Source organism: Zosterops lateralis, assembly GCF_965231275.1.
Source record: "Zosterops lateralis genome assembly, chromosome: 4".
Classification (NCBI taxonomy): Eukaryota; Metazoa; Chordata; class Aves; order Passeriformes; family Zosteropidae; genus Zosterops; species Zosterops lateralis.
The window spans coordinates 64,139,419-64,164,998 of NC_139765.1; the positions used below are offsets into that span (position 1 = coordinate 64,139,419).

Consider the following 25,580-nt stretch of genomic DNA (forward strand, 5'->3'; position numbering starts at 1 on the left):
GTAGGAATGGAGGTGACTTCTCTAGTCATCTGGAGCTGTCAGCTACATTGTACAGTAATAAATGTACAGTTTCCAGCAATGCTCCTGACATCCTAATGAAGAATTTGAGCTTATTTCCATTCCCTTTGGCTCCTCATGCACTCAAGCACTCTATTCCCTAAAATTAACACTTTGTGACTGATACAAAATGAAACAGATCTTGTTTTTATATTCGTATTATTCCTTTTCCAAATCTTTCCATGTTTATTTTTTCAATCTTACACACGTTTTGAACATTTTCTTTCCACAGCAAGCTAAAGTTACAGTTAATAACTGTAAAGTGCATTTCAGGTTTGCACAGGACTTAGTATGGAATATGTAAGAGAAGAACCCTTAAATAAAAGTAAGGAGATGGATTTAGTTGGTTTGGAGATGAAAAAGTTGTGTAAAAGAGAAGTGCTGCTCCTAAAGGTCTCTAATAGTGAAACTTGTATGTGTGTTCACATGAACCATCTACATTTTTTGTGTTATCTGTCTGGATGGCCTGATTTACATATATATATATACATATATTTATATGTAATGTATGTATGTATATGTATATATGTGTGCTCCATGTATTTTGTGCCAGTTGGGAAGATATTTGGTGGGATATATGGTACAGAGCTGCAGCAGCCTCAGCTCTCTTGGGGTGTTGAATCTGGCATTTTATGCTTTCCCCTAACAGGTAAAATAACAGATGTATAAACTAATAAATTCCAGAGTTTAGATGGCTTGGTTATTATTTTGTAATTCTACAAGAAAAATAACTTAAGCTTCTAAAGGTTTGTCAAATTTATTTGTAGCCATGTAAGTCTCAGTTTAAATGAGAAATTAAGAAAAAATTGTTGAAACACATTCTTTCTTTCTAAATCCTGTAGTAATATATCAGGCATGTCCAGATGGTCCTTGAATAAAAAACATGAGTAGCTTCTGTGTGGGATGTGTCTGGCTCTAGTGTTTACAAAGGCTTAGTAGCTTGTGCACAGTTCTGAGGTGGCAACTTGGCTTCTGGATATGGTCCTGGTCCGAGCCGTAATTCTCAGAGAGAGAAAAACTGACATGATGTTTATGTTATATTGGCTTTTACACACTGACATTATTATTTTAAGCCAGATATTCCAGAAGAAACATAAGCAAGTACCACAAGGAATATTATCAATGGGATGGAAAAGTAACAATTCATTTTCCCCTCTCTGTCACAGACTATTCTGTATATGTCTGCTTTATGTAAGTATTTGCCATTTGGTCTTATTGCACAGACAGTATTGTAGGGCTTGTTAAAATGAAGTTAACAAAAATTTTTTACATACACTAAGGATAAGAGAAAGTTTAACTACTTTTTCTCAATAGACATGGGAAAACTGTTAAGTCTAGAGAGAAAAGAAAAAAGTAATTGGTATGTGTTCCCTGTTTGCAAAGATGAAAGCTTTGAAATATTTCTATTTTGAATATTTGTATCACACGAGGGTCATGAAGTACTTCCCAGTCCATTAACAACTAAGGTGGATGATGAATAACTACTTGGGACAAACACGTAAGTTGGCAGGACAAAACAAAAAGAAAAAAAAAAACCCAACCAACCCACCAACCAACCAACATCTTTACATATTCTTGATTTAAGGCTAAAAGGGGCAATTACCTCTGTAATACTGTCTCCCCACCCACCTATCACTGGTCATTAAAAATCCCTTGGCAACCTCTGCAATAAACCGTAAAAATTACATTTAGTGGTAGACGTTTGCTTAAAGTGCATCTTCCAGAAAGGCATTAAATATTGATATGAAGACAACAAGAATCTTTCCTTGGAATTTTTAAAGGCATATTAACTAGTTATATGCCACTCAAATTTATTCTGCTTCAACTGGTGCTTCTTGCATTGTTTTTACCTGACAGGTTTGAGAAATTGGATACAAGACTTTCCCCAGCAACAGCACTTCTCATCAGTGCTGACATCAGTCATTATGCTATTTATTTCTGTACCCCAGAACAACGAAAAAAAGGTTGAATTCTGTGAGTTGGAGAGCATGCCTCAAACCCAGCTTCTCCAATGGTGCACTCAGGTGTGTGAGAAGATGCTTTCTAGAGCCAAGCAATCAACTGCAAAACACTTTCAAGTCCTCCGAGGAGACACCTACAATATTTTTTTGTAAAATCTGAGCCAATCCTTCTTGTGTTCAATTACTGATATGTTCCACATATATGTAACAGTATTCAGCCACAAGAAAGGAGTCACACAGTCAAAATTCGAGTTTAAACACTTATAATTTGCCTTCCGGGGGAAAGTGAACCATTAATCCATACACTATTTAGATGTAAAGTTGCCTCTAGCCATGTCACTGAAGCTGTACAAGCATTTCTAGTTCATCATGTCTAATGAAGATTGCAAGAAGCTCGAATCCTAGTGGTCCCTCACTTCTTTTCCTTAACAACAAACTGTGCGATTTGCTTTCCTGAGGATCAGGGTCTCACTGAAGTCAATCTCATTTCAAAGAAGGCAGCTAATATAATATCCTCCCCACTCAGATATACCTCTCAACTCCAGCTCCACCTGAAAGACTTTTAACAGATCTTTACTGACTCTTTCCTTGACTTTCCTTTTGGACAGAGGGTAAAAAACAACACAATTCTACAAGCAGATAAACATTCCATGATGCTGCTTATACTACTGTAACTCCTGCTGCTAAAAATAAATGTCTTTCCAACTTCTTAATAATCCCTTGGCTTCCATAATTTCCAAATTTTCTCATTGTTATTTGCAGAATACTCATCTTCATTACATTTGCTAAATGTGTCTTCCAGATCTATTTCCCCTACACCTATTTCCATAGATACACAGCCTTGCTTTACCTGTAATTATTAGCAATGCAGAAATTGAATACTAGATTTTGATCATAACTTCTCTGAGTTTTTTTTTTACCCTGCATCTACAGTGCTTATTAAATATACCTTTATGAAAAAAACCCCCACATTTAATTCACTTGCTCCTTGAATATGGAAGATGCAAGATAATGACCTACCATGAAGGAATGCTAATGATTTTCCATTAAGGAACATTGCTACAAAGACGTGTTTATCTGCAGCTATTGTTCCCCTTTTCCTGAAAATGAACCATTCAATTTAGGAGAAATGGAAAGGTCACTTAGATGGATTGCTCTTAAGACAATCAAGAAGCTCAACACAGACCTAAACTTGCCCTTCTATCACTTTTAAGTCCAAACCACGTCCCCTGCCAAAAAAGGGAATTACATGTATTTGTTTCCTGCCTCACACAGCTATGATGCTGAAGAGCCTGTGCCCTTAATTGCAGCTACTGTGATTCATTACCTGAAATGCTTCAAGATTAAACCACTAGAGATGGTTCTTATGCAGACATACTGATTGTAGAGGGAATCTGATTCTCTATCCAGTTTTTCATTTGTCAAATAATGGAAAAGATGGCAGGCATCTTCATATTTTTCCTCAGTATCTTCCATTAAGGAAAATGAGAAAATAAGAAACTAAGTACATTGGCAAACCCCTTCATACAGGAGTCCTTCTCATTTCCTCTAGATCCATCAACAGAAATACTTCAGTGCCGCTGACACCATGACCATGTTTAATTTCTCCCTCAAGTAATGACGTTGTTTGGAAAAACTTCACACTACTGAACTTTTCTGGGTCAAAATTCAAACCACAGTTTAAAAAAAACTGTCATACCATTTGAGTATGCAATTTAATTTCAGGTCCACTAAAACATTCCATTGAAATAATAAAGGAAACAAAATTTAAGTTATTTTTAAATAAAATTCTTCAAATTTGCCCACTGAGCAGAAGTACACTCATACAAAGATAAAATCTCTAGCAATGATAGTAAAAGCATGACATGGTACCTGGCTATAGAATCTGGCATCCTCCTCCCTCCACTAGGACTTCAGGCTAAGGTTTCCACCCATGGAGTGCTAGTTAATTTTTAAAATAAACTTAAGAAAGTGGTTTCCAGAAGGAAGGAACATCTTGTATTTAAGATAATATAGTTGCAATATGAACTGCAGAATACAGGATGGATCTTGTAGCAGAAAGGGAAAGGAGCCCTCTGATATACTGAAACAACTTCTACAAAACTTTCTTTTCTCATTGTTAGCATATTTAAATATTTTTATTAGGAAGGTGTAAAGATTACCAGCTTAGGAGTAAGAGAAAGTAAACAGGTTTGCAACCACTGAGCTGTAGAACTTCATGAAAAACTGGTATTAAAAATCAATGGAAAAAGAGGTGTATCACCCACAGATCTTTTTATCCCCAACAATAATTTCATAGGCAGGGTGCACAGTTTTTTCTTTGAAATCAATTCATGCAGAAAGCACCTTCCCTCTGAGTTTACTCAATGTGCAGAACTGCACAAGAGCAGATGAGCTTTCAATTTTCCCAGAATATGATTCTGTTTTATCTTATATGCTCATGACATTTAATTTCTAGTTCCTAAACAGTAAATACTAGTTTTTTTTACAAAGGCTAAAGGAATTTAAAAAGTACAACAGCTCCTGACCTTTAACACATCTGTTGCTGTAAGGGAGTTTTCTCCTTTGTGTGGTTTTCTGCACCTCTGCAGATTTGAAATACATTTCTCCTGCACACTGCCCACAATCACAAACAAATTACACTCCCTGTGTCAACATCTGAAACCAAGTCACTAAATCACGATGTGCTGGGATGGAATTGCTGCCCCCATCATCTACTGCTCGCTGCTATCAAAGCCTGTAACCGGATTAGTGGGAAAACAGCTGTATTACTCACACATTTAAGCCCTTTCAAACAGCAGGTTTTCTCCCTGCAACAAAGCACAGCACTTCAGATAAGGAACATGCAAATCCCAAAGGAAAGCATGATATATTAATCCCTGGTTATCTTTTTATGACTTAATAGTTCATTCAACCTTTCGTTCCCTGGAAATAAATGCAGGAGCTATGTTTATTCAGTAGAACTAATGCTTTTAGCACATCTACCTTTAAGCTTATTTTTCCCTAGGATTTCCTCATATACAAGACACAGTTCATTAAATCCTCCTGTCACTTTAAAGGAGTGACTGACATGAGCTCAAATCCATGTCTTTCAGTTGTGGGCATGAATCATCGTGCATATGGGCTTTGTGGGACAACATCTTGGCAGAGGTTAGCAGTGAAACAGCTCTCTAGTTAACTCAAAACCCCAGACCAAAGACTTCATGGTTATTAAAGCTAACAAGCCATAAAACAACTGTCGTATTTTAGGCCAAAGGATCCATGAGGGAAAGAAAAATTGTAGATAACTTCCAGTTAGTGTTAGTGTTCATATATCCATATGCTAATGCTGTATTAACTGAACATTTCACCTAGCTTTTTGGACTTTTTGATTAGCCTAGCATGTCTAATACAGGGATGCTTCAGGACAAAATGTTCTTAAGCAAATACATGCAACATATGAATAATTTAAAAATATTTAATAAATCTGCATTTATTTCACCTAGAACAAAATGTTTAAGTTGATATTTTGCATGTTGAGTTTACTGAGAAAGCACTGGAGTTGGACTTTAGGTATACCTACTCCATTATGGAATATTTTGTGTATCAAGAGGATAGAATCATACAATCATTTATGTTGGAAAAGACTTTAAACATTATCTAGTCCAACTGTTCAACTGATTCTGCCAAATCTTTAAAAAACAAAAGAAATCTTTAAAAACAAAATCTTCAAACAAAGATCAAATTTCTGCATTCACTTCTCTCACTTATAGAATGCCTTACTGTAGTACAGCCATTTGTTTCCTATCTATAGCATATGATTTCTTGTCTACTGGAGAAATAAAATATATATATATTGTAACACCTCCACCACAATTCCACTCATAAATCATCTGAATACATGAAAACACAGGTTTTACAAAATTATAATACTGAAAAGTATTAATAAAGACTTTTAAATTATAAGTACACAACATCAAATAGCAATTCATGAAAGATTTAGAGATGCCATGTTCTATTATGCACATTTCTGTGATTGTTGCCCTCCACTGATGATGAAAACAACATAAACGAAATGTCCTCTTCATTTCTGCAATCAAATTTCTGATGTGAGCCTCTAAAGTTCATTGAAAAGGAAAAATTGTCCTTACATATTATAAGTAACAAACCCCTGGGGAAAGAAATAGACTGTAGAAAATATTTAAAGATTTCTGGTGCTTTTTTGACACAAATCCCAGCCTTGAGGCCTCATTAGAGTAATAGTGAACCTTAGCTAATAAAATACTCAGAGCCTAAGGAAGGCTTAGCATTAAGATAAACTATTTTTGGTCATCTCAGAGCAAATGTAACAAGAGAGTTTAGAAATATGTATAAATGAAGAGGTAGTAGCATTTCAGATCTTCCAGTAGTGAAAACTGGCACAGCTCCACTGAACATAGTAATCAATTTCCATCAGTTTAGGATTACAAGCTTTTTTTTTCTTTTTTTTAAACCAGTGAAACTAAGAAGATTTCAACTCTCCAATACCATTACCGAGAAGCCTATTTCCTTTAATAACAATAATAAAAAACATTAGGGTTTGTTTTTTTTTTTTTTCACTGCAATTTAGACCAAGGAAAATGATCTTAACCGTTATTAAAAACTTTAACAAAGGAAACATCATCATAGTAAGCACTTGTCTGTTCCTTGCAGAAAGTTCGAGCTAGACTGTTAGCAATCCATGAAGTAATAAGTGGTTTGAGAAAAGATTTCTTTTAGTTATATTTCAGGTCTTTCTCGCTCAGGGTAGCTACAACATGACTCTACAAGCTGGAAATTATTTCCAGAATCATTCCAGTTGCTCATCATTGAGGCTGTCTTTTCTTATTAAGACTATGTCAGTGTTCTCATCCTAAATCCCTAGAATCAAAACTATACAGCTGAATGGCTAAAAAAACAAACAAACAAACAACCACCTTTCCCCAAGGTTAGAACTTAATATCCAAGATATTCACCTGAAAATGGAAAATTTCCCATACCTTCTTCATGTATTCTTCCCTCTATTTTATTATATGTTATGAGAAAAAATTATTTGTCACCCGTCAAATGTCAAAGAACTGTAGAACTCCTCAGAAACATTTTTTTTGGCAGGTCAGATATATGGCTCCACATCTACTGGCATTATGCATCAAACAACATGAGCAATCCAAATATCTTCTGCATAGAAAATCTGGGAACCAGCAATTATTTCAAGACAATTTGCATATACCAATCAAATGGGAGAGGTTTTATACAGACCATAGAATGAGATTGGAAAGGAGAATTTGGCTGTGAAGGAGTTTATGTAAATTACTTTTGCCCTTCACTCAAGTGTATATATAATATCAAGTCTAGGACATTAATTTCATTTCATAAGAAAACAAATACAAAATATTTTAAGCCTCTTTGCAGCTTAACATTCAGGTATCTCATACCTGGTATTAAAAATAGTTTGCTTTTGGCTTTGTTGACAATGCAAATTTTGTGGAAAGAACAGATACTCACTGAAACTACATTCACAAAGTCATCATCAGACAAGGTCTCCAACATCTCAATGACAGATGTGCGGATCAGCTTCAATGTCAATCCACTGACACTGCCACTCCTAAAAAAATCCACAATTGAGAAGCTGAATTCAGCAAATATTGTGTAAAACGTAAAATATAGAGCATCCACCTGAACTCTCACCAAATTTCATGCTAAAATTTAATTTAATTCCTGACTTCAATTTAATTCCTGAATTCTCCAACTCATAATTGTTGTTATTAAATTATTTTTAATTATTAAAGAAGGTCCAAAATTGGCATACAAAGTCCCTGTGCCTTAGATGAGGTCATAATGCTACATCTTTTACTCATTTCCTTTTCAAGAAATCTGAGTTTACCACCTCCAACCAATGCATTATCTAAACATTTTATACTCCTACACACAGATTTAGAGCTCTGGATTTCCAGAGACACGAATGACAGCTTCTTTGATTCAAGGCAAAACCTAAGCTGGAGTGAAGAAATAACAAATGTTGATAAAACTCACTGCTGATGTGAAAGCACTTCAACCACGTGTAAAAGCATTAAATGCAATTTCTGTGCCTGAGAAGCTGTTTAGCACAAAACAATCTGACACATCAGGTTCAATGCTCCCTTCAGTCTCTCAACATTGCCTATGCCATGGAAGCCTTGCTGAGGCAGAGAGCAAGCTTTTATTCATTCCTTTGCTTGCTTTCTAGCAATGTTTTATAGTAACTAAACTTGGCAATTTTTAAATCTATATTGTAAAACACATAAAGTCCACATACATTTTTATCTGTCAGGCTCATTAAGTCAATAGTATTATCACATCTATTGTAATGTTTCTAGTAATTTGCTTTTATGTTTGTGCTTTACAACAAATCTTGGCATGCACATGAGAAATATTCACTTGACTGCTGCAGTAATTAATAAGTTGTAAACAGAAAAATATAGAAGTGATTTTAAAAAAAACATTTCCTTGCCTCCAGTTTAAATAACTTTCATATTTGGTTTTGGCTTTTTGGAACTATTTTCTATTATGCATTTATTTTGCTCATACCAAGATTTTTGAACCTTGCATACAAGGACCACTTAATTCCCTGTCTATTTTTCAGCATACAGAGATTTGTTCAATGTATCAAGTACTTTTATCCTGCAAATGTCAATATTCAGACAACAAGCACTTACGCATCCACTAAAATAAGCATGTCTTTGGGAGATGCAGCTCCTTGGATATACCTGGAATAAAGAAACGGTATGAATTACCGAAATTTGCATAAACATTTTTTTGTGTGCAGTGGAACACACTCTGTGATCTCTAAACTCAATCTAGCTGAACCAACAAAATCCTCTTGTTGTAGCTAGTACAAAACCCACATGTATTTATTTCCTCTCTTGCTGTGTCTCCTAAGTAAATCTAAGTCTAAACCACATTAGGTAGTCTGGATGTAGGACTCACTAATCAAAATTCAATGTTTTCACATAACTGAAAATCAGGAATTCTATTTCAGAGCTAAAGATCTTGATGTCAGATGAATTATTGCTCAGCCCAGCTTAGGCAGAAATACTTAGTTCTTCGAACAAAATATATCCAACTGTATCCAAGTATCAATATGCTTTATGTCTTGAGAGGCTTACATTAAAAAGTCATGAGAAGTAATCCCACTGTTCTCCCAGCTTTTACACATCTAGTGGTTTTATACATGGTCTAAACCACTGAGACATATTTTTAAATATTTTCAAAAGTCTGGAAGAATGGTTCACCCTAATACAGGATTATAATTGATTTTGGCACAAAATCAGGGGTTTTAACTGTCTTACGCCTATTTGATAGTTACCCTCCTATGAAAAGTCTATATAATCCAACAGTACATCAGCTGTAGTGGATATTGCATAACAAGGAGTATAATTTGAAAATTGTTTATTTAGAAAAACTAACTAATTTTAAAAAGAAAATACCAATATCTAAAAGTAAGTACCATTAAAAACAAACCGAAAAAAATATTTTTACATTATTATCTAGAAAGCAAGTGATATATATATACCAAACCTTTAAAAATAAAGCTTACCATGGTCTTCTGCGCACATCATACAGATCTATTTTGTTAGGAGTTCGACTTTTATCTACCCACGGGGAAGCTAAAAAGAAAAAAGAATTGTATGGAATAATACAAAAATTTATCTCAAGTATTTTAATTACAACTATGTAATGAATCAGTATCACAGACTTTGCACTATATAAATACTAACATTTCATATGGATAAAAACAGTCTGTATGTGTGTAATATGTTGTTGAAATACCTAGACACCCTTATACATGTTACCATATAATAAAATGCAATAAAACTACATGTATGCATGTGTACATGTATATGTGTATGTGCATGTATATGTATATGTACATGTATATGTATGTGTATAGCCAAGTGTGTTGAAGAAACAGGTACTGACTATAACTGACAACTCATTCCAATGGATCCAAAAAATCAACCAAAACACTTCAGATAATGAAACAACTTCTTTAACAACTTACTTAATTTTAAAAAGAGTTAATTATTGCTGCATATAATAATGGTATCTCAGTTACAAGCCTAAATAATTGTACACTGACTCAAGAGCTTTACCTAAAAATGCATATTAGAAAAGTAACATGAAAGTAGCATATTCTCTGAAAAAAAAGGATATTTAAATATTTTTGTCTCTGTAAAGAAAATGCTAAGAATGATGAATTTTTTCAAGTGTTTAATCTAGGCTTTACCATAATTTTCAGCAAGGGCAGGAATTATTTCCTTACTGAAAAGCCAAATAAGCCTTTCCGAACCATGTGACAGCTTAACGAACACAAATAAAAATGTGAAAAGTTACAGGCAATGATATAATGTTCCTCAATTGGTTCTCCCACTGTGTGCCAAGAGCCTTGGGGGAGCTATTTCCTGACATCAATCATTTTTCTGTCTAGGAAATAAAAAAAAAAAATATAGGCAGCTTCAGGATTATTCCTGAAAAATCATATACCTACGACAAAATGGAAGAATTATATCTCCACCCATGAATATAAAAGAAGTCATCAGCTTTGAGTAGCTGCCTATTTTTGATTTTACAGAATGAACTCTTCCCTAAGAGACCAAACTTTGAGCTGGTCTACTGAAACCTTTAAGCTGAGTGTAACCCACATTTAGCAGTACACATTTACCAGCCACAGAGAACACTGTGTATTGTAGCAGACCAGGAAAACCTTAAAATCTACACCAGTATTGTCTGTGATTTCAGACAAGACAGCCTGACAAGTCCTTTGGGACCTGAGAGGATAAAAGTATTTGAAATTTTCATAAAGGAGAGAATTTAATTTTTTGGGATGGACATATGTCAAAATTTTAGTTTAAGTATCATTACTTAGGTATGCACAGGTTAAATTCACCAGTATCTCATGAGCCTATGATATTAGCACATGTTCAGTGATGGAATTTTTTGTCTTTGTCCAGGCTATCCTTTCCACAGAAATTCCATCTGAAAATCCACATTCCCTGAGACTTGCAAAATCTGCATGCAATGTGTTCATTTCAGTTTATATCATGAGTGGTTTAGGTAAAACGGCAAATATAAATGCAGATATTGACCCAGGCTGCCATATCTTTGCCAAAACCTTCAGTCTTTTCAGTGACAGTAAAAAGGCTATGCTCTATCACATATGTCTCTCTTAACTGACATGTATCTAGGACACCTTTCAAAAACAAAGGATTATCTCAATTTATGATCTGGATTTATTTCAAATCAACAGAGAAAATTCAGTTTACACTGGAAATGTTACTTTATTTCACACGAAAGATAAGTGCATTCTGTAGAGCAAAAGGAGGGTGATTCAAAGAGAATTGGAACACAAGAGCTGAAGAAAGGCCCTTATAACATCATCTACATATACTACTGTGAGAGTGGATGCTGACAGAGGTAATCATTTAAAATTGAATCAATGTTCCACAGACAGAATGACAGAATGGCCCTCTAGCTAACATAAATTATCTGCTGGAAACCATAATAGGAACATTTAGCTAGAATTCATCTGATATCACAATCTTCACATCCTGCTTTAACCTGCAGGGTGCTTTAGTAAGTGCTAAACTAACATCTACAGAAATGTGGGTTTGTAGGAGCATGTGTGGACGGCAGGGACAAGGAACTCTGCAGACCTGAGATATTCTAGAAACACGTGGTTTTATTGCAAAGATCGTGGGTAAAGAGGGCTTTGCCTTCAGCCACCAGCCTCGGCTGAAGGGGAGCCCCAAAGAGAGAGGGGGAGAGAGAGGGTATGAGGTAAGGGAGATTGCAGGGGTAAGGGAGGTAAGATGGTGAGGATCTTGTTACAATACATTATATCTCCTTTTGTGTTGAGTATTCCAATTTACAGGGACCAACCGGTGCAAGATACAAAACCTACAAACTTTGCATGCAGCCTATGAGAACTACTATATTACCATATCATCCTATGATTCTAAACCCTAAAGACTACTTTTCTTATCTACCTTTTTCCTGATACCTTGGCAGGGCTACTCCCTTGAGTCCTTTTGTTTTCTACCCCTCAACCTATCTCCAGCTATTCACTGTCTTCCTTCCTGTCATGATCACATCTCAAAGCCGGCTTTCATTTCTATTTCACTCACAGGTTTTATATCTTTAGTATTTCTTCCCAGGCAATCACATTTGTAAGCTTTTCCTGTCTCAAGTTTCCCAACATGGGTTAAGATCTCATTTTAGCTGTCCAACAGAAGACCACGAGAAATAATTCAGCTACTTTTTTCTGCAAAATTTGAGAGCTACAAACACATGTTAATGTAATACCACCTGACAGGTGAGCACATTGCATCCTTGAGGCCAACACCAGTTCTCTCCACATAAAGCCCTTCAGAACTGGGGCCTTTAGACCAAAATGTGTGTGGCAAATCTTTCAGAAACATGAAGAGGCAAAATTTATACTGACTTAAAATCTTAATAGCAAAATTCAAAATGCCTGAAACTTTCCCTAGTACTTCCAAAAGCACCATTTGGTGTATAACAACACTTGAGGGGTTTTCAACTGAAATAAAAATCACAACACATTTAAAAATTCCTTTTTTCCTTTGTTTTTTTCTTTAATATGGAAAGGATGCTCAAAACTTCTAGTTGAGATAGTAAAATGAATGATGTGAAGACAATTTTTTAAAAATATTTACAGCAGAATTCTTTGAGTTTAAACTTTGAGCTGCTAAGCCTTGGACTGAGTTCTACCATAGCTTTTCAGTAATAGCCTGGATTGCAGTGAGGCCCAAAAAACTGTCCTTTTTTGGCTACACCTAAATTAGCAGGTTAAAAAGAACAACGGAAAAGAAGCCATTCAGGAGAACTAGGCTAAAAACTATAATAACAGTCTAGTTACACACAAAATAAACTGAGCAGAAGCCACTCAGCACACCACTTACAGCCTGTCTGGTCCTTCTGGAGATTGCTGTGAATGGTGACACAGGTTTTCTTTTGGGTAGATAGACACAGTGGTAAACACAACAACTAAATTTTACTTTTTGCTTATTAGTATGGCTATTTCAGTACACACAGTCCTGCAATGACTGTCAGCAGCTTCAGGGAGATCTGGAGAAGGTCTTTAAAAACATTATTTATTACCATGCTGTTAAATCACTATTTCCTGTGCCACATGCCAATAAGTTTTGCTTTCCTAATAAATATATTATTTTCTTTCCAGAAAAAATATAACAAGCTTCTACATGCTTAAGTTTCCATGACTGGACAATTTATCATAGGATATTAATGGCTGCTGGATCATATATTAATTAAGATATATAATGCATAATGGGAAAACTTGTCCTATTGATCTTTCTGATGATTTCTACAACAATTTACATAATCTAGTAGAAAGCCTCTGCAAGGCTCTGCATAACATAAATAAGGACTCAACCCTCAGTATCTAAAATTTCATTCACACCAAAGTGCTGAATTCCCTCTCCAACCTCAAGAATTAATGTGACTAAATTACCCATTCATCCTAGTCTCTATGTGGAATAACACTTAATTTTAGATGCCTTTGAATGGCCTGAAATATATTCACTGATTTCAGTAATATTCTGAGTATTTATGGATATTATTGAAATGGTTTTTAATAGGAAATTGAAATTCCCTAACGATATTTGGTCTCCAGTGATCAATTTTAATTCATCCTCATTTAATAGTTTTAAAACAACTTTTTAAAAAGATGATAAATACTTTCTACATAAAAATAAGTAAGTATGCATTTATAATTATACAGGAAAAAAATAGAAGGGATGGAGACCAATGAAAGAAATGTGTTGTTTTTTTGGTCCATATACAGAACACACTATAAAGACATTTGGGGAAATTGGCTTATATCTTACTGACAAAAGTTATTATGCGGTCTAAAATAAAAGCAAAATGAAAACCACAAAAAATATGATTACACTTTTCCCTCGAAAACGGTTTTGTTTATATAATCCATTGTTTAATACATTTTATAAGGTGGTTTGGAATCCAGCTCGCCAATATCTTCAAGAAATCAGCCTCACCACAGTTCATTGTTACATACTAGGATCTTTGAACTATGTTAACACTGCACAATTCTCTGGTGCATACATTAGGCTTCACTCATATTCCCTTTTGATGATTTTCTTGTTTGGCATGTGGATAGGTTTGATACTTTATAAATTATTCATTTGGTTTGATACCCCTCCCACTTCTGTTTGCATTATTGAGATACAGAACTGGATATAATTCAAGCAAGAGTAAGCCATCTTTTTCTGTTATTTCTGCACATTTAGAGTGGAAATTCTCAGACTTGTTGATTACAAGCAGAACCAATTAATGCACTATAATGATTGTCACAGGGTCGAGCCTAAATTAAAACATTTGTTAGGAAAGGCAGACCTTGGCTACAACATCCCATTCTGAATTCATGAGATGGTTCCAGAAGCATAGGTGAGTGTCATGAGGGAAACTCCCCTGAAAGTTCTGCCCTATTCAACTGGTTAGGTATGCATGGGCAAGGAACAGAGAGGCAGACATGAATTATTAACAGCTTTGCATCCCTTTACATTATTAACACATTTGAGAAAAGAGGTTGAAAGCTGATAATAAGATAGATAACAAATACCAATTATCAAATCCCAGACTGCATCATTTTATTTTGACTCAAACTTCAAATTTTATCTTGGTATCTTTTAAATTAACATTCATGTGGATATTCAAAACAATCAAAACCACGGATTATCCAATTCCCTGAGCCAGATTCAGCAAGGTCTTCCTCAGATGGAGCAAAGGGACAAGTTACAGCATATACTTTGCTGGTATTTCATAGTTCTTTTAGTGAACTTATGTGAAAAAAAACCCCTGAATTCAGAAATGTGATAGCCCAGACTATTTGAGAAATGTGATACTCCTCAATTTTGTACTCAGAAAGAAGTCAGTTGAATTTCAGTGTAGCAGCAGCACTTTTGTAGAATTCCTTTGCTGTTTATCAGTAAAAGGTGAGACATAGTAACTAAAAATAAGAAACAGCTGTTACTTTAAAAGACCCTAGCATTAATCATCAAAAAGTGCTTCCAACTTCTATAACTATAGTATTCAGGATATCTGTATCATAATGATGATTTGGATTAATAACTGGTTAGTACCATCCTACCAAGACACAGATTGTTACTGACCAACTCTGTGCTACCACACCAGAAGTTCAGTCAGGACTGAATGCAGCCTTTCTCTTGTGATTTTCTTCTCCTAATAACTGAAAATTGCCAAGCTCTTAAAATGTGTTTGAGTAAAATCTATTTAACATAGACAAGTCTGTGCAATGTCTTCTGTAACTTTCATAGCACCATCACAACACAGTAAAGAGAGGATAATAATCTTGAGGTTTTTTAGAATCTATTACCCATATAGATTTATCACAAATCAGTTAAGCAAAGATTTGATATGAGAATAGTCCATACACAAACAAATCTATTGATTTTCAGTCCCAGTGTACCAAAAACCCCAAAAGCGATTAGAATGTGCAATACATACTGCATTCTTAAAATGAATACTGCCACTTAAAATGAACCTCTTTCTGTTATCTTATTTCAGAGGCAAACATTTATCTTTCTGTGCGTATAAACTGAATTTCATCCTAAATGTGGTGCTTGCATTAGTTTCACCTGGACTAGCAACCATGTCCCCAAAGAGGGGTGAGATATCAGAGCTTGAGAAGAAGAAACAAGTTGCTTTGTTGGGTCTGTTGTGGCTTTCATTTTTCTCCTATAAAAGCAAATTCTGAAGACTTAAATCTGTATTATAAAGACACAGAGATGTCATGAATTTCAGCACTAAAGCATGGTGAGCTGTGGTATGAAATTTCATTAACTCACTAGAATTAATATGCTATCCTGTAACTTGGTGAATCTGCTTGTGTAACTGCAAAATTCAGTTCACGAGTTTTAAAAAATGAGCCATAACTGAACTTACTGCAAGAATTTTCATATCATGAAACAAGATTGTAGTGAGGTGGGTGTTAATCTTTTCTTTCAAGTAACAAGGGATCAGGATGAGAGGAAACAGCTTCAAGTTGTGCCAGGAGAGATTTAGATGGGAGGGTTGTGAAGCATTGATACAGGCAGTGCAGGGAAGTGACAGTCACCATCGCTCAAATTTGAAAAAATGTGTGGATGTGGCATTTGAGGACATGGTTTAGTGGTGAATGTGGTGGTGGTGCTACTGAGTTGATGTCTGTACTTGATCTTAAAGGTCTTTTCCACCAACAATTTTATGATGAGTATTTGTAGTGGTTTCACGTTAGCCGAATTCTGTTTTCCTGAATTTAGTGTAGTGGTTTGAGTATCTGCTCCTTTTTACCTCTGAGAGATATGACTTTTGAGAGATAAAGGCAAAAAAGGCCTAACTTAAAGGTAAACAGATAGTTTATTAACACACAATAAAGAAAACAAAAAAGAAAGAAAAATGAAACCTTCAAACACTTTCTCTCCTACCACAAACTGTTCACTTTCACACACAACATAGAGAGAAAACTATGATTTTCAGCCAGTTGTAACTATTTAAACATAATCTTGTATCACTTTGGAAGACGAGTCTCTCTAGAGTTTCATGGAGACACACACCACAAGAAAAGGTCTGGTGGCTCTCAATGTCACAAATCTGCAACCAAATGGAATTTTGCAGATTCTGTGCAGTCTCAGCCATTTAACAGTTTACCAAGTTGCTTATGGACCTCCACATATTTGGGGTACTGTTTGAAGAATGCTTCTTCTAGTATAAAGCAAGGCTTCTCTTCTTTTATCTCCAAAATTTTCTCTATCTCAAAAGAAAAAGAGACCTCCTTTTATGCCCAGGAGCCAGGGCATCAAAATCACTTCTTCTCTGGAATCATCTTCGTCTCAAAAGCTGAGACCTCCTTTCACCCCAGAAGCCAGGGGGCTTACTCTATTCAAAATTCGCAATAAAATCTCAATTATATCAGTACACACAACCCTTTGGCTAGAACTTGCATTCTCCAAAACAGCATTATGATATTAAAAGAAATTGTCCATTCCTCCATAGTTTGCATCCAGAGAAGACCAGTCAAAAATCTTAGATCCAAAAATGTTAGATCCAAATCATGCCAGTACCTGTTCCTCCCTCCCAGACTTCAAAAGAAAAAAAAAAAGTGAACAACACTCAAAGAGGTTTATTCCTATGAAAAAGTAGAAGTATCCAACTCACACACACACTAATTGCACTCATTGATAATTTATAAGCTGCATTACTAGGAAAGTGTTTGTGGTTTTACTTTATTTGTCTACTTTAAAGGCTCCCTTAAATGTTGAGCTGTTAACAGGAACTAACAGCCATAAAATATAAAACCTTTTGCAAAAAAAAAAAGTGAAGTTCTCAGTTTTTCAAGGCTTTTGATTCATTTTGTATGGATTTTTTAGGCTTTCCACTCTCTTAGTATCTGCTTCAGTAATTACTTTCTCTGGAGAGTTCAATATCATGGCCACACCACAATTGCTTGCCATTAATTGTTAACACAAGAGCAGCTGTGCACAGCAAGTTCTTCATTTGGAGGGATACCATTTTATTTTATTAGAAATTGATTTTTAAAGCTCTTCTATTATTAATTTGTCTAAGCAAGGAATGCTCTAGTAGCTAAGTGAAGCTTGCTTCGCTAACATCTGGAAACAGGTTGGTGTTGGTTTTTATGTTTTTGTTTTTGTTTTTTTTTTTTTTTTTTTTTTTTTTTTGTTTTGTTTTGTTTTGTTTTGTTTTTTTTTGTTTTGTTTTGGTGTGGTTTGATTTTTTTTTATTTTAATGAAGGATAAGAGATAATCCTTATTCAGATAGCTCTGTTCCCTCCATATTTTTAATCCAAAAGTTTGAAGATTTTAGAGACAAGATCATTTTTCTGGAAAATCATCACTGACGTGCTGTTTTCTTTATCTGTGAATTTTTCAATTTATTACCTCATAAGCTCAAATTCCATAGGAATATCCTAGTAAAACATTGGCATGAGTAATGCAAAGAGATTTTTTTCTTTGATTAATTAAAGTTTCCATCATATTATACCTACTTATTATATAGATAAACAAAGGCAAATCTACAGTAAAGAAAGGGAAGAATGCAACAGTTATTTTCACTGTACTCTGCAGTACTGATATTACAAATATTCAGAGGAGATTGCCAGATCTGCTGATATTTAAACTGAATTTAAGGATGAGTCAATGAACATAAATGCACGCTCAGCACTAAAAAAAAAATTGTTGCTATGCATACCCCTGGCTTGAATACCTAACCTTCAGAAGATCACTGAAGAAGCCATTTTCTCTCTATATACATGTTTCTTTTATCTGCAAAATGAGGACAATGATGTTTTTATTAGTTTTTTAACCAGAAATGTTTTGCAGATGAAAACCTATGGTTTATATGCCATGCAGCATATATAGGACATGGCGCATAGCACAAAACAATCCTGGTGTCTGTGAGAACACAAAGTCTCCTGGAACAAAACTGGAGAATTTTGTAGTATTTAATAAAGAAAACAGCATTCAGTGCTGTCCATTGGGAAAAGCTGCCAGCACATGTTGTCCCTTCAGTCACACCGTGGGGCTGTCTAAAGGATTCCAAATAATAAAACTCTGACTCATCCTGTCTAATAACTGATACATCTTAAAACTGAGGCAGCAGATGAACTTACAAAACACCTGTGTACATGATGAAGACCTGATCAGATATACTTACAGTAAGAATTCTTCTCTAATACAGGTAAGGTCAAAGGACAAGTATGCGGGTCTAGGTTATGTGATAAGTGAAGGGTGTGGAGCTGCAGGTTGGACTCTGCTTCCTCCTCTGTGAAAGACCCCCAAGAAAAACACTCCACAAAGACAACAGAGAGAAGTTACAGATCTATGCAGAAGCTTGGGAGACTGGCAGACACACCTTTTGCCAGAAATACCATATTGCCAACACAAGTTTTCAGCTGAACTTCCCACAGGCCCTTGTTAAATTTCTGGGTAGCACTGGAAAGATTTGAAACAGCTGGGGACAGGACATTATTTCTTTCTCAGTTTTATTTTTGTTATGAATTGACTCAGCTTTTGGGATCTTGACCAATGTGGCACATTCCCACCTTTAGACCTTTGGTCACTGCAGACCAAATACTGTCCCACTGAGCCTGGGTTCAGCATTTCCTCATAAAAGATGCTGAATCTACTCATGCACCATCATGCCACTGTTATGGATATTTGTATCTCACTAGCTGAAATCTGAAACTATCAGTACTATCAGTCTCCCTATCAGTATTACCCTTTCTAGTATAACCCTTGGGAAAATTATTATTTAGTGTACTTCCCAGAGAGAGCTGAGTCAGTGCTGCTGATCAAACAGGTTTTTACTAAACATTCATCTAAATCAGGACTGTATTTTCATTTGAGTAATTCTATGCAACCAATTTTTCTTAAGTAGATTTATTACTGTAACTAGAAAGCCTCCTGTATCATATTTAACTGCAAATAAATATCTGCTGTCGGCAGTCCAGAAAAAAGCCCCAGCAAACTAAAAAAAGAAACACTCCCTCCCAGACAAACAAACAAACAAAAACCCACACAAAAAGACCCCAACAAAATGAACAAGAGAGAGGTGGTATCTGGTAAAAGGCACATAATTACAAAGTTTTTTTTTTAAAGTTTGTTTAATTAGTAATTGCAACAGAGAAAATAATACGCCTCCCATTGCAGTATTTTAATGAACCATTGATTAACAATTATAATCCTAATTATGTCTCTAATTAAAAAGAATTTCATGATTAAAAGAGGAACTGGTTACTTTATACCTACACTTCCAAGTAGTCCACAAAAAAAAAATATATATATATATATTAAATTGTTCTTTTAGATAGCTGCTTTCTAAACCTTGCATTCAAATTACTTGGATAGATGCCTCACAAAATGTCAGTAACTTAATATCAGTCAAATCATATTAAACTACTTTAATTAAATTAATTTATTTTTGAGCAACAGATTTGTCCAGTGCTCTATGGTTAATTATAAATTAAATTTGAAACCCCATCTATATTAAAATATCTTTCTGTCTACACAGCACCAGTGAAACCCTACATGTGCAAGCCCACAGGCAACAGATTCAAGACTTATATAAAAAAAGAAGTTTCAATTGTATTAGAATGAATTGCTAATTTCAATGATCTTGATAAAACACTGCCAGATTACTGCTTTTATTTTGAATCAAAAACTATTGAAACCCTCTGTCATGACTAGAATTAGTCACGAGTCATCCCTTAAAATGACACCTTAAAAGCCAATACAGGGTTCTGGAATTAGATTTCTAAAGTCAAATAATTAGGCTGGTAGATGTACATCTACTAATACTAAGACAAAAGCAATTCAACATTTATAATACTTTGTGCTCTCTTGCCCTATCACATAGGCAAATTTTGAACTTAGTGACTCACAGTTTTACCTAAGAAACTCCTCTGGTATTGTTTACTGTTTCCATAATACTGAATTTCAGTAATTTTCAGTAATTTTCAAAATGCAAATGTGAAATGCATCCACTTTGGAGTACGAAACCTGAATTAATTTTCAGAAGATCTACTGTGTCAGCAAACTGAGAAAAAGCTTACAAGAGAGAGATGGAGAACCTTGCACAAAGACCTATTCTACAAATTTAAAATCTAAGCCATTGGAAATGGTTTTCCAATTTGAGCTACAATGGGAAGCAGATGGACAAATCAACACATATAACTCACAGAGTATTAGACTGCTCCACACTCAGTGTGTATGTCCAGCATTTAAGAATTGGAGAATTATTCAGGAATTTATGAAGTTATATTCTGATAGGATTGGGCAGCTGTTAAATAATTAACTATGGAATAAATACCAGGTGTGAGCATCTGGGCTTTACACTAAATTGAAAATTGTGTTTAGATGAAGTATGTACAAGTAACATTTGCACCTGCAAAAGAGAGAAAAGCTTCTCTCATTTTATACAGTTGTTTTAAGTAAGAACACATAGAGATTTTGAGGATCCTATTGTTGGTTGTTGTTGGTGAACAACTGGAGTAGACAGGTTAATGAGATATCTATGGGAAGAGATTATATATATATATATATTATATATATATAACAAGATAATAGAATCTATGGGAATAATTTTCAAGTGAAATATTATTTCCTAGAGATTAGCAGTGAGATATAGTTAAGAAACATTCTTTTTCAGTGCTGGAAAAACCTCACATAGTAAACCACGACAAATGCTGACCCTATACATGATGATAGATCCCAAAAGCACTGGAAGAGTTGGAAAACAAATATTGGATTAGCATTTTCAGTATTATTTTTTTTCTTCAACATCCCGCTGTATTTATTTCATGATCATCCAGCATGACAAAACAAACAGGATTCAAGTGCTATGAAACATTCTTCCTGTATACTAGCCTGAGGCAGCTTCTCTCCCTGTGCAGGCACTTGTGCTAATGATACAATAACAGCCTTAGAATAATCCCCTTCGCCCTCAGAAACACAAACAATCTTGTATAAACAGAAGAGAAAGGTTCTCAGGATTGCTCCTCAGGCAGTTGTAGGCACAAGTCAACACTCTCACACAACTGTCTTGTGTGTAGTGGACACATTATTCAGGCACTGATAAGAGCATCACTTAACAACAGCAACAGCAGCACAGGCCTTGCCATAAAACAAGGCTTTCCATTAAATAGAAAACAACAAAAATCAAATTCAGGCCACTCATTATCTAAATACAGTAAAATACGCATCTATTTAAATTATTTAGTGTGATCAAGTGATTGGGTTCTTTGACAGGTGAAACATGCTGGCAGAAGTAATCAGGTTGAACTGACCTTAGCTCTAACAGCAAAGATGTACCTGTCAGAGGTTGTGGATTCTGAGAGACATGAACATAGCATGGTGCACTCACATTTTCACTGACATTAAATATGATTATATGTTGACTTTCCAGGTCACTATCTTTAAAAGCAGACAAGTGCAAAAATCTCACTTGGAAATATTCAAGTGATTGTTTACACAAGATAGAGAAAAAAACAGAAAAGATAAAATTAAACTCTTCAGCTTTTCAAAGGACATGATCTTCTGTACTTCTTACTGAAAAAGAAAATACTAATTACATATTTCATTCCCAGTTCCTTACCCCCATACTAGCTTTATGTCAGAATAAGTTCACAGTCCTTGAGTGTGTAATTCAGATATAAAGAAACTGTGCCTATGTAAAAAAAGCAATTTTTAGTTATATTTCACTGCTCACAGATAATGCAGAATATTTTTAATGCAATATATGGCACAGGACAGTTGTCCAGGACAGCTCAGTTACCTGGGTAATACCTTGCGAGGCCAGTGGCACTACCAAAAACCTGCCACAATAAGGTGGGGTCCTCTTCCCTGTTCCTCTTGAACACGTCATCCAGAGCTGCAGTCCAGTTGAGCTCATTTAACACGATCGTTGCTGTCAAACACAAAACAAATTTACTATTAGAAAGTCATATCCTGACATGGGAAGCAACAGCTACAAAAAGCAAGCTGGAATACTGAGAAAGCGATAAGATTTAATTCAACTAACCCAGAAATTAAATTTTAAGAAACACACTTCCTTTCCTTGGGCATTTTTTTTAAAATTCCTCACACTCTCTTCTGGTTGCATTATTTGCATGCCATTACTCTTGGTTTATTTGCACAGACAGTATCTTCTACAAATACTTCCTTTTTGAGATGTCACTCTAATTGCACTTCCCAATCACAGACTGTTTATAGAAAAATAAATTCAAGCATATAAAGTTGATGCTTGCTAATTGCAGTGCACTGCAATAGGAACAAGAAAGATATCAACAAAAGAAGGTATAAAATAAATATTACAAATATTTCCCTTTCAAATAGGACTATATGGGAAAAAGACATTGATGAGTTATTGCTAGTGTTAAGGTGGGGCTGCATGAACAGCAGTGCTCATTAGTACACATTAAAAAGATCCTAATGTTCATTGATCTGGGCCCTGACAGTAAAGACAGCAAAGTAAATGTTAACACTTATGAGCTGGGTCAACTCCATAATTAACTTAAGATACAAGAAAAATCACATTTCAGCTAAACACTATGTTGCCAGTTACACAGAAACCTACATTCATAAAGTTGTCTTGTACCAATACTTGTTTTAATCAATCAAATAGTTTATATAATGAAGCCAATATGGAATATTGTAACATGTTCTATACCTTCTTGAGAAAGACATATACTTAGAAAATTTAAAATTGAACATGAAATGATGAACACTGCTACACTAATGAATCAATGGACTAGACTGAGTAATCAATGACATTTTATTGTGACACAAAACACCTTATGATATAACTTATGATAAATCATGCTTTTCACCTCAATCAGTTTTAAGTATTTCATCATTTCCCCCTCTATGCTCCCAATTTTATGCAATTTCAAATGCACATTTACTTTTGAAAAGCAAGGGCTTTTTGATGGTTTAGTCACTAATTCTTCCTTTTGTGTTGCACACTAGGATTGTAAGCAATTTTTCTTAAATTGAAACACCTAGATAAGCAAGCCAAGAGTCAAAAGGCACCTAGAGGAAAAAACTTTTGAGAGGTTCTGAAGATGCAGGCATAAATCCAATGAAAACTGCCACTTGTCATAGAGATCCTGCTTACGCTATGGTATTGCACACAGGAAAGAAAATTCATCTTCTCTTGGAAATAGGCAAGTCAAGCTGAAATAAAACTAGTTCACATTTAAGGGACCTGAGTGGCATTACAGAACAAAATTTGGTATGTAGGTCCACCTTCTAGCCCCCTGCTACAATGAAAAAAAAAAAAAAAAAAAAAAGATAAAAACACGGATGGATTGAAAGTTAAAAGTTTACAGCCCATTTCCAAAGTAAGGCTCTTAAAAGGTACTAAAGAAATGAGATCACAACATTAAATTTTATAGGCTTGTTTTTAAAGGTTAAGGAGAAAATTGCTACACCATGTATTTTGCAGAAAGGTTTATCTGTTTTTCTCAAAGTAATTTTAGATATTACTCTCTCAAGAGATAGCTTTTTGAAGAAATATCAAATTAAATTTCCAACTCTTGAGATTTCCTGTAAGCAATAAGCTTGTATTATATATCTCTCTTTGTGTCAAGTAGATAATTATAAATAAATATATGTTTACTTAAAGTAGAAAAATTCCCTGAGGCACCAGGAGATGTTAATTATAATTTTTAAATGGTTACTGTTCAATTATGCCTTAGATCCCGTTTGACCTGCTGTGCAATTGCAGATTATGTACGGACTTTCTCAACTTGACTCTGTGTCAGATCTTGCTTCCAGAATTGGCTCTGTTAAGTCATTAGAAGTTCTGTCACTTAGACAGACAAGATATTTTCAGCTTGATTTTGTTTTCTTTCATGTTACTGTTTCCTATTCGGAGGGTCAGGTATCTCTCTTCTCACTCTTGTGACCAGTGACAGGACTCGAGAAGAAAACAGGGAGCTGTGTCAGGGAAGGTTTAGGTTGGGCATCAGGGAAAGGCTCTTCATCCAGAAGGTGGCTGAGCACTGAACAGGCTCCCCAGGGATGTGATTACAGCACCAAGCCTGACAGAGTTCCAGAAACATCTGGACAATGCTCTAAAGGCACAGGGTGCAGGGCCAGGAGCTGGACTTAATGATCCCAATGGGTCTGCTCTCACTTGGAATAATTTGTGATTCTATGATTGTAATATCACACAAAAAATGTATTGTAAAGAGTTACATATGTATGCACACACCTCTGCACATATACAGTCATATCTATGCAAATATCTATCTGAAATAAATACATAAAAAGAAAAAAAAAAGGAGACAGTCTACAGATAGTAAAATGTAACTAAATACTGAAGTGCCAAATCCATATACTAGAACTGATAATTTTAGCACTTTATTAGACTTGTTTAGATTAGGCTATAAAGTAAGAGATAGGGATTTCTAGATCTTGTGTGTAATATTTGTGGGGAAGTGATGCTTTACAGTGAGATTTAAGAGTTTTATGCTATTATTTATGTCCCACTTTCCCCTTTCTCCTCCTCCTCTATAACGTTCTCCTGGAGACAAATACAACAGCCTAAAAAAATCCAAGAATTTGTAGCAAGGGGAAAAATCCAAAACCCTCAAAAGGCCCAAGACATGAAGCAGGAATTAAAAAAAAAAATAATGTGGAATTCAAGAAAAGCAACAAAACCAGAGCATCTTAACAGAAGGAAACTGTAATAAATCTAGGAAAAGCTACTAACAATTTGTAATATATCTGTTCTCGGGCACTGAAAAACAGATATTTCTGCACCCCAGAAATTCACAGTTAAGTGCCCAAGTCTCACTTCCGTAATTAACCATAACACATGACAAGTTCAACATATATCACTTTCTTCTTCATTCACTTTCTCATTATGACAAAAAAAATCCATTTGGAACAGAAACACAGTTTATTTGGTGGGACTGATACACAAATAAATGATTGTATGATCATTAAATCA

At 35.0% G+C, this 25,580-nt stretch overlaps 1 protein-coding gene across 3 annotated transcripts in view; it reads right to left on the reverse strand.

Moving 5' to 3' along the window:
* Nucleotides 1–25,580, reverse strand: part of CACNA2D1 (calcium voltage-gated channel auxiliary subunit alpha2delta 1) — a 362,095-nt gene that overhangs the window by 90,244 nt on the left and 246,271 nt on the right. For all 3 annotated transcript variants that reach the window (XM_083859087.1, XM_083859086.1, XM_083859085.1), the window contains exons 7-10: nucleotides 22,398–22,529; nucleotides 9,592–9,661; nucleotides 8,711–8,761; nucleotides 7,521–7,620 (exon numbers count right to left, since the gene is read on the reverse strand). In XM_083859087.1, coding sequence (XP_083715213.1) covers nucleotides 7,521–7,620; nucleotides 8,711–8,761; nucleotides 9,592–9,661; nucleotides 22,398–22,529 — 353 coding nt within the window. The remainder of the gene's footprint in view (nucleotides 1–7,520; nucleotides 7,621–8,710; nucleotides 8,762–9,591; nucleotides 9,662–22,397; nucleotides 22,530–25,580) is intronic.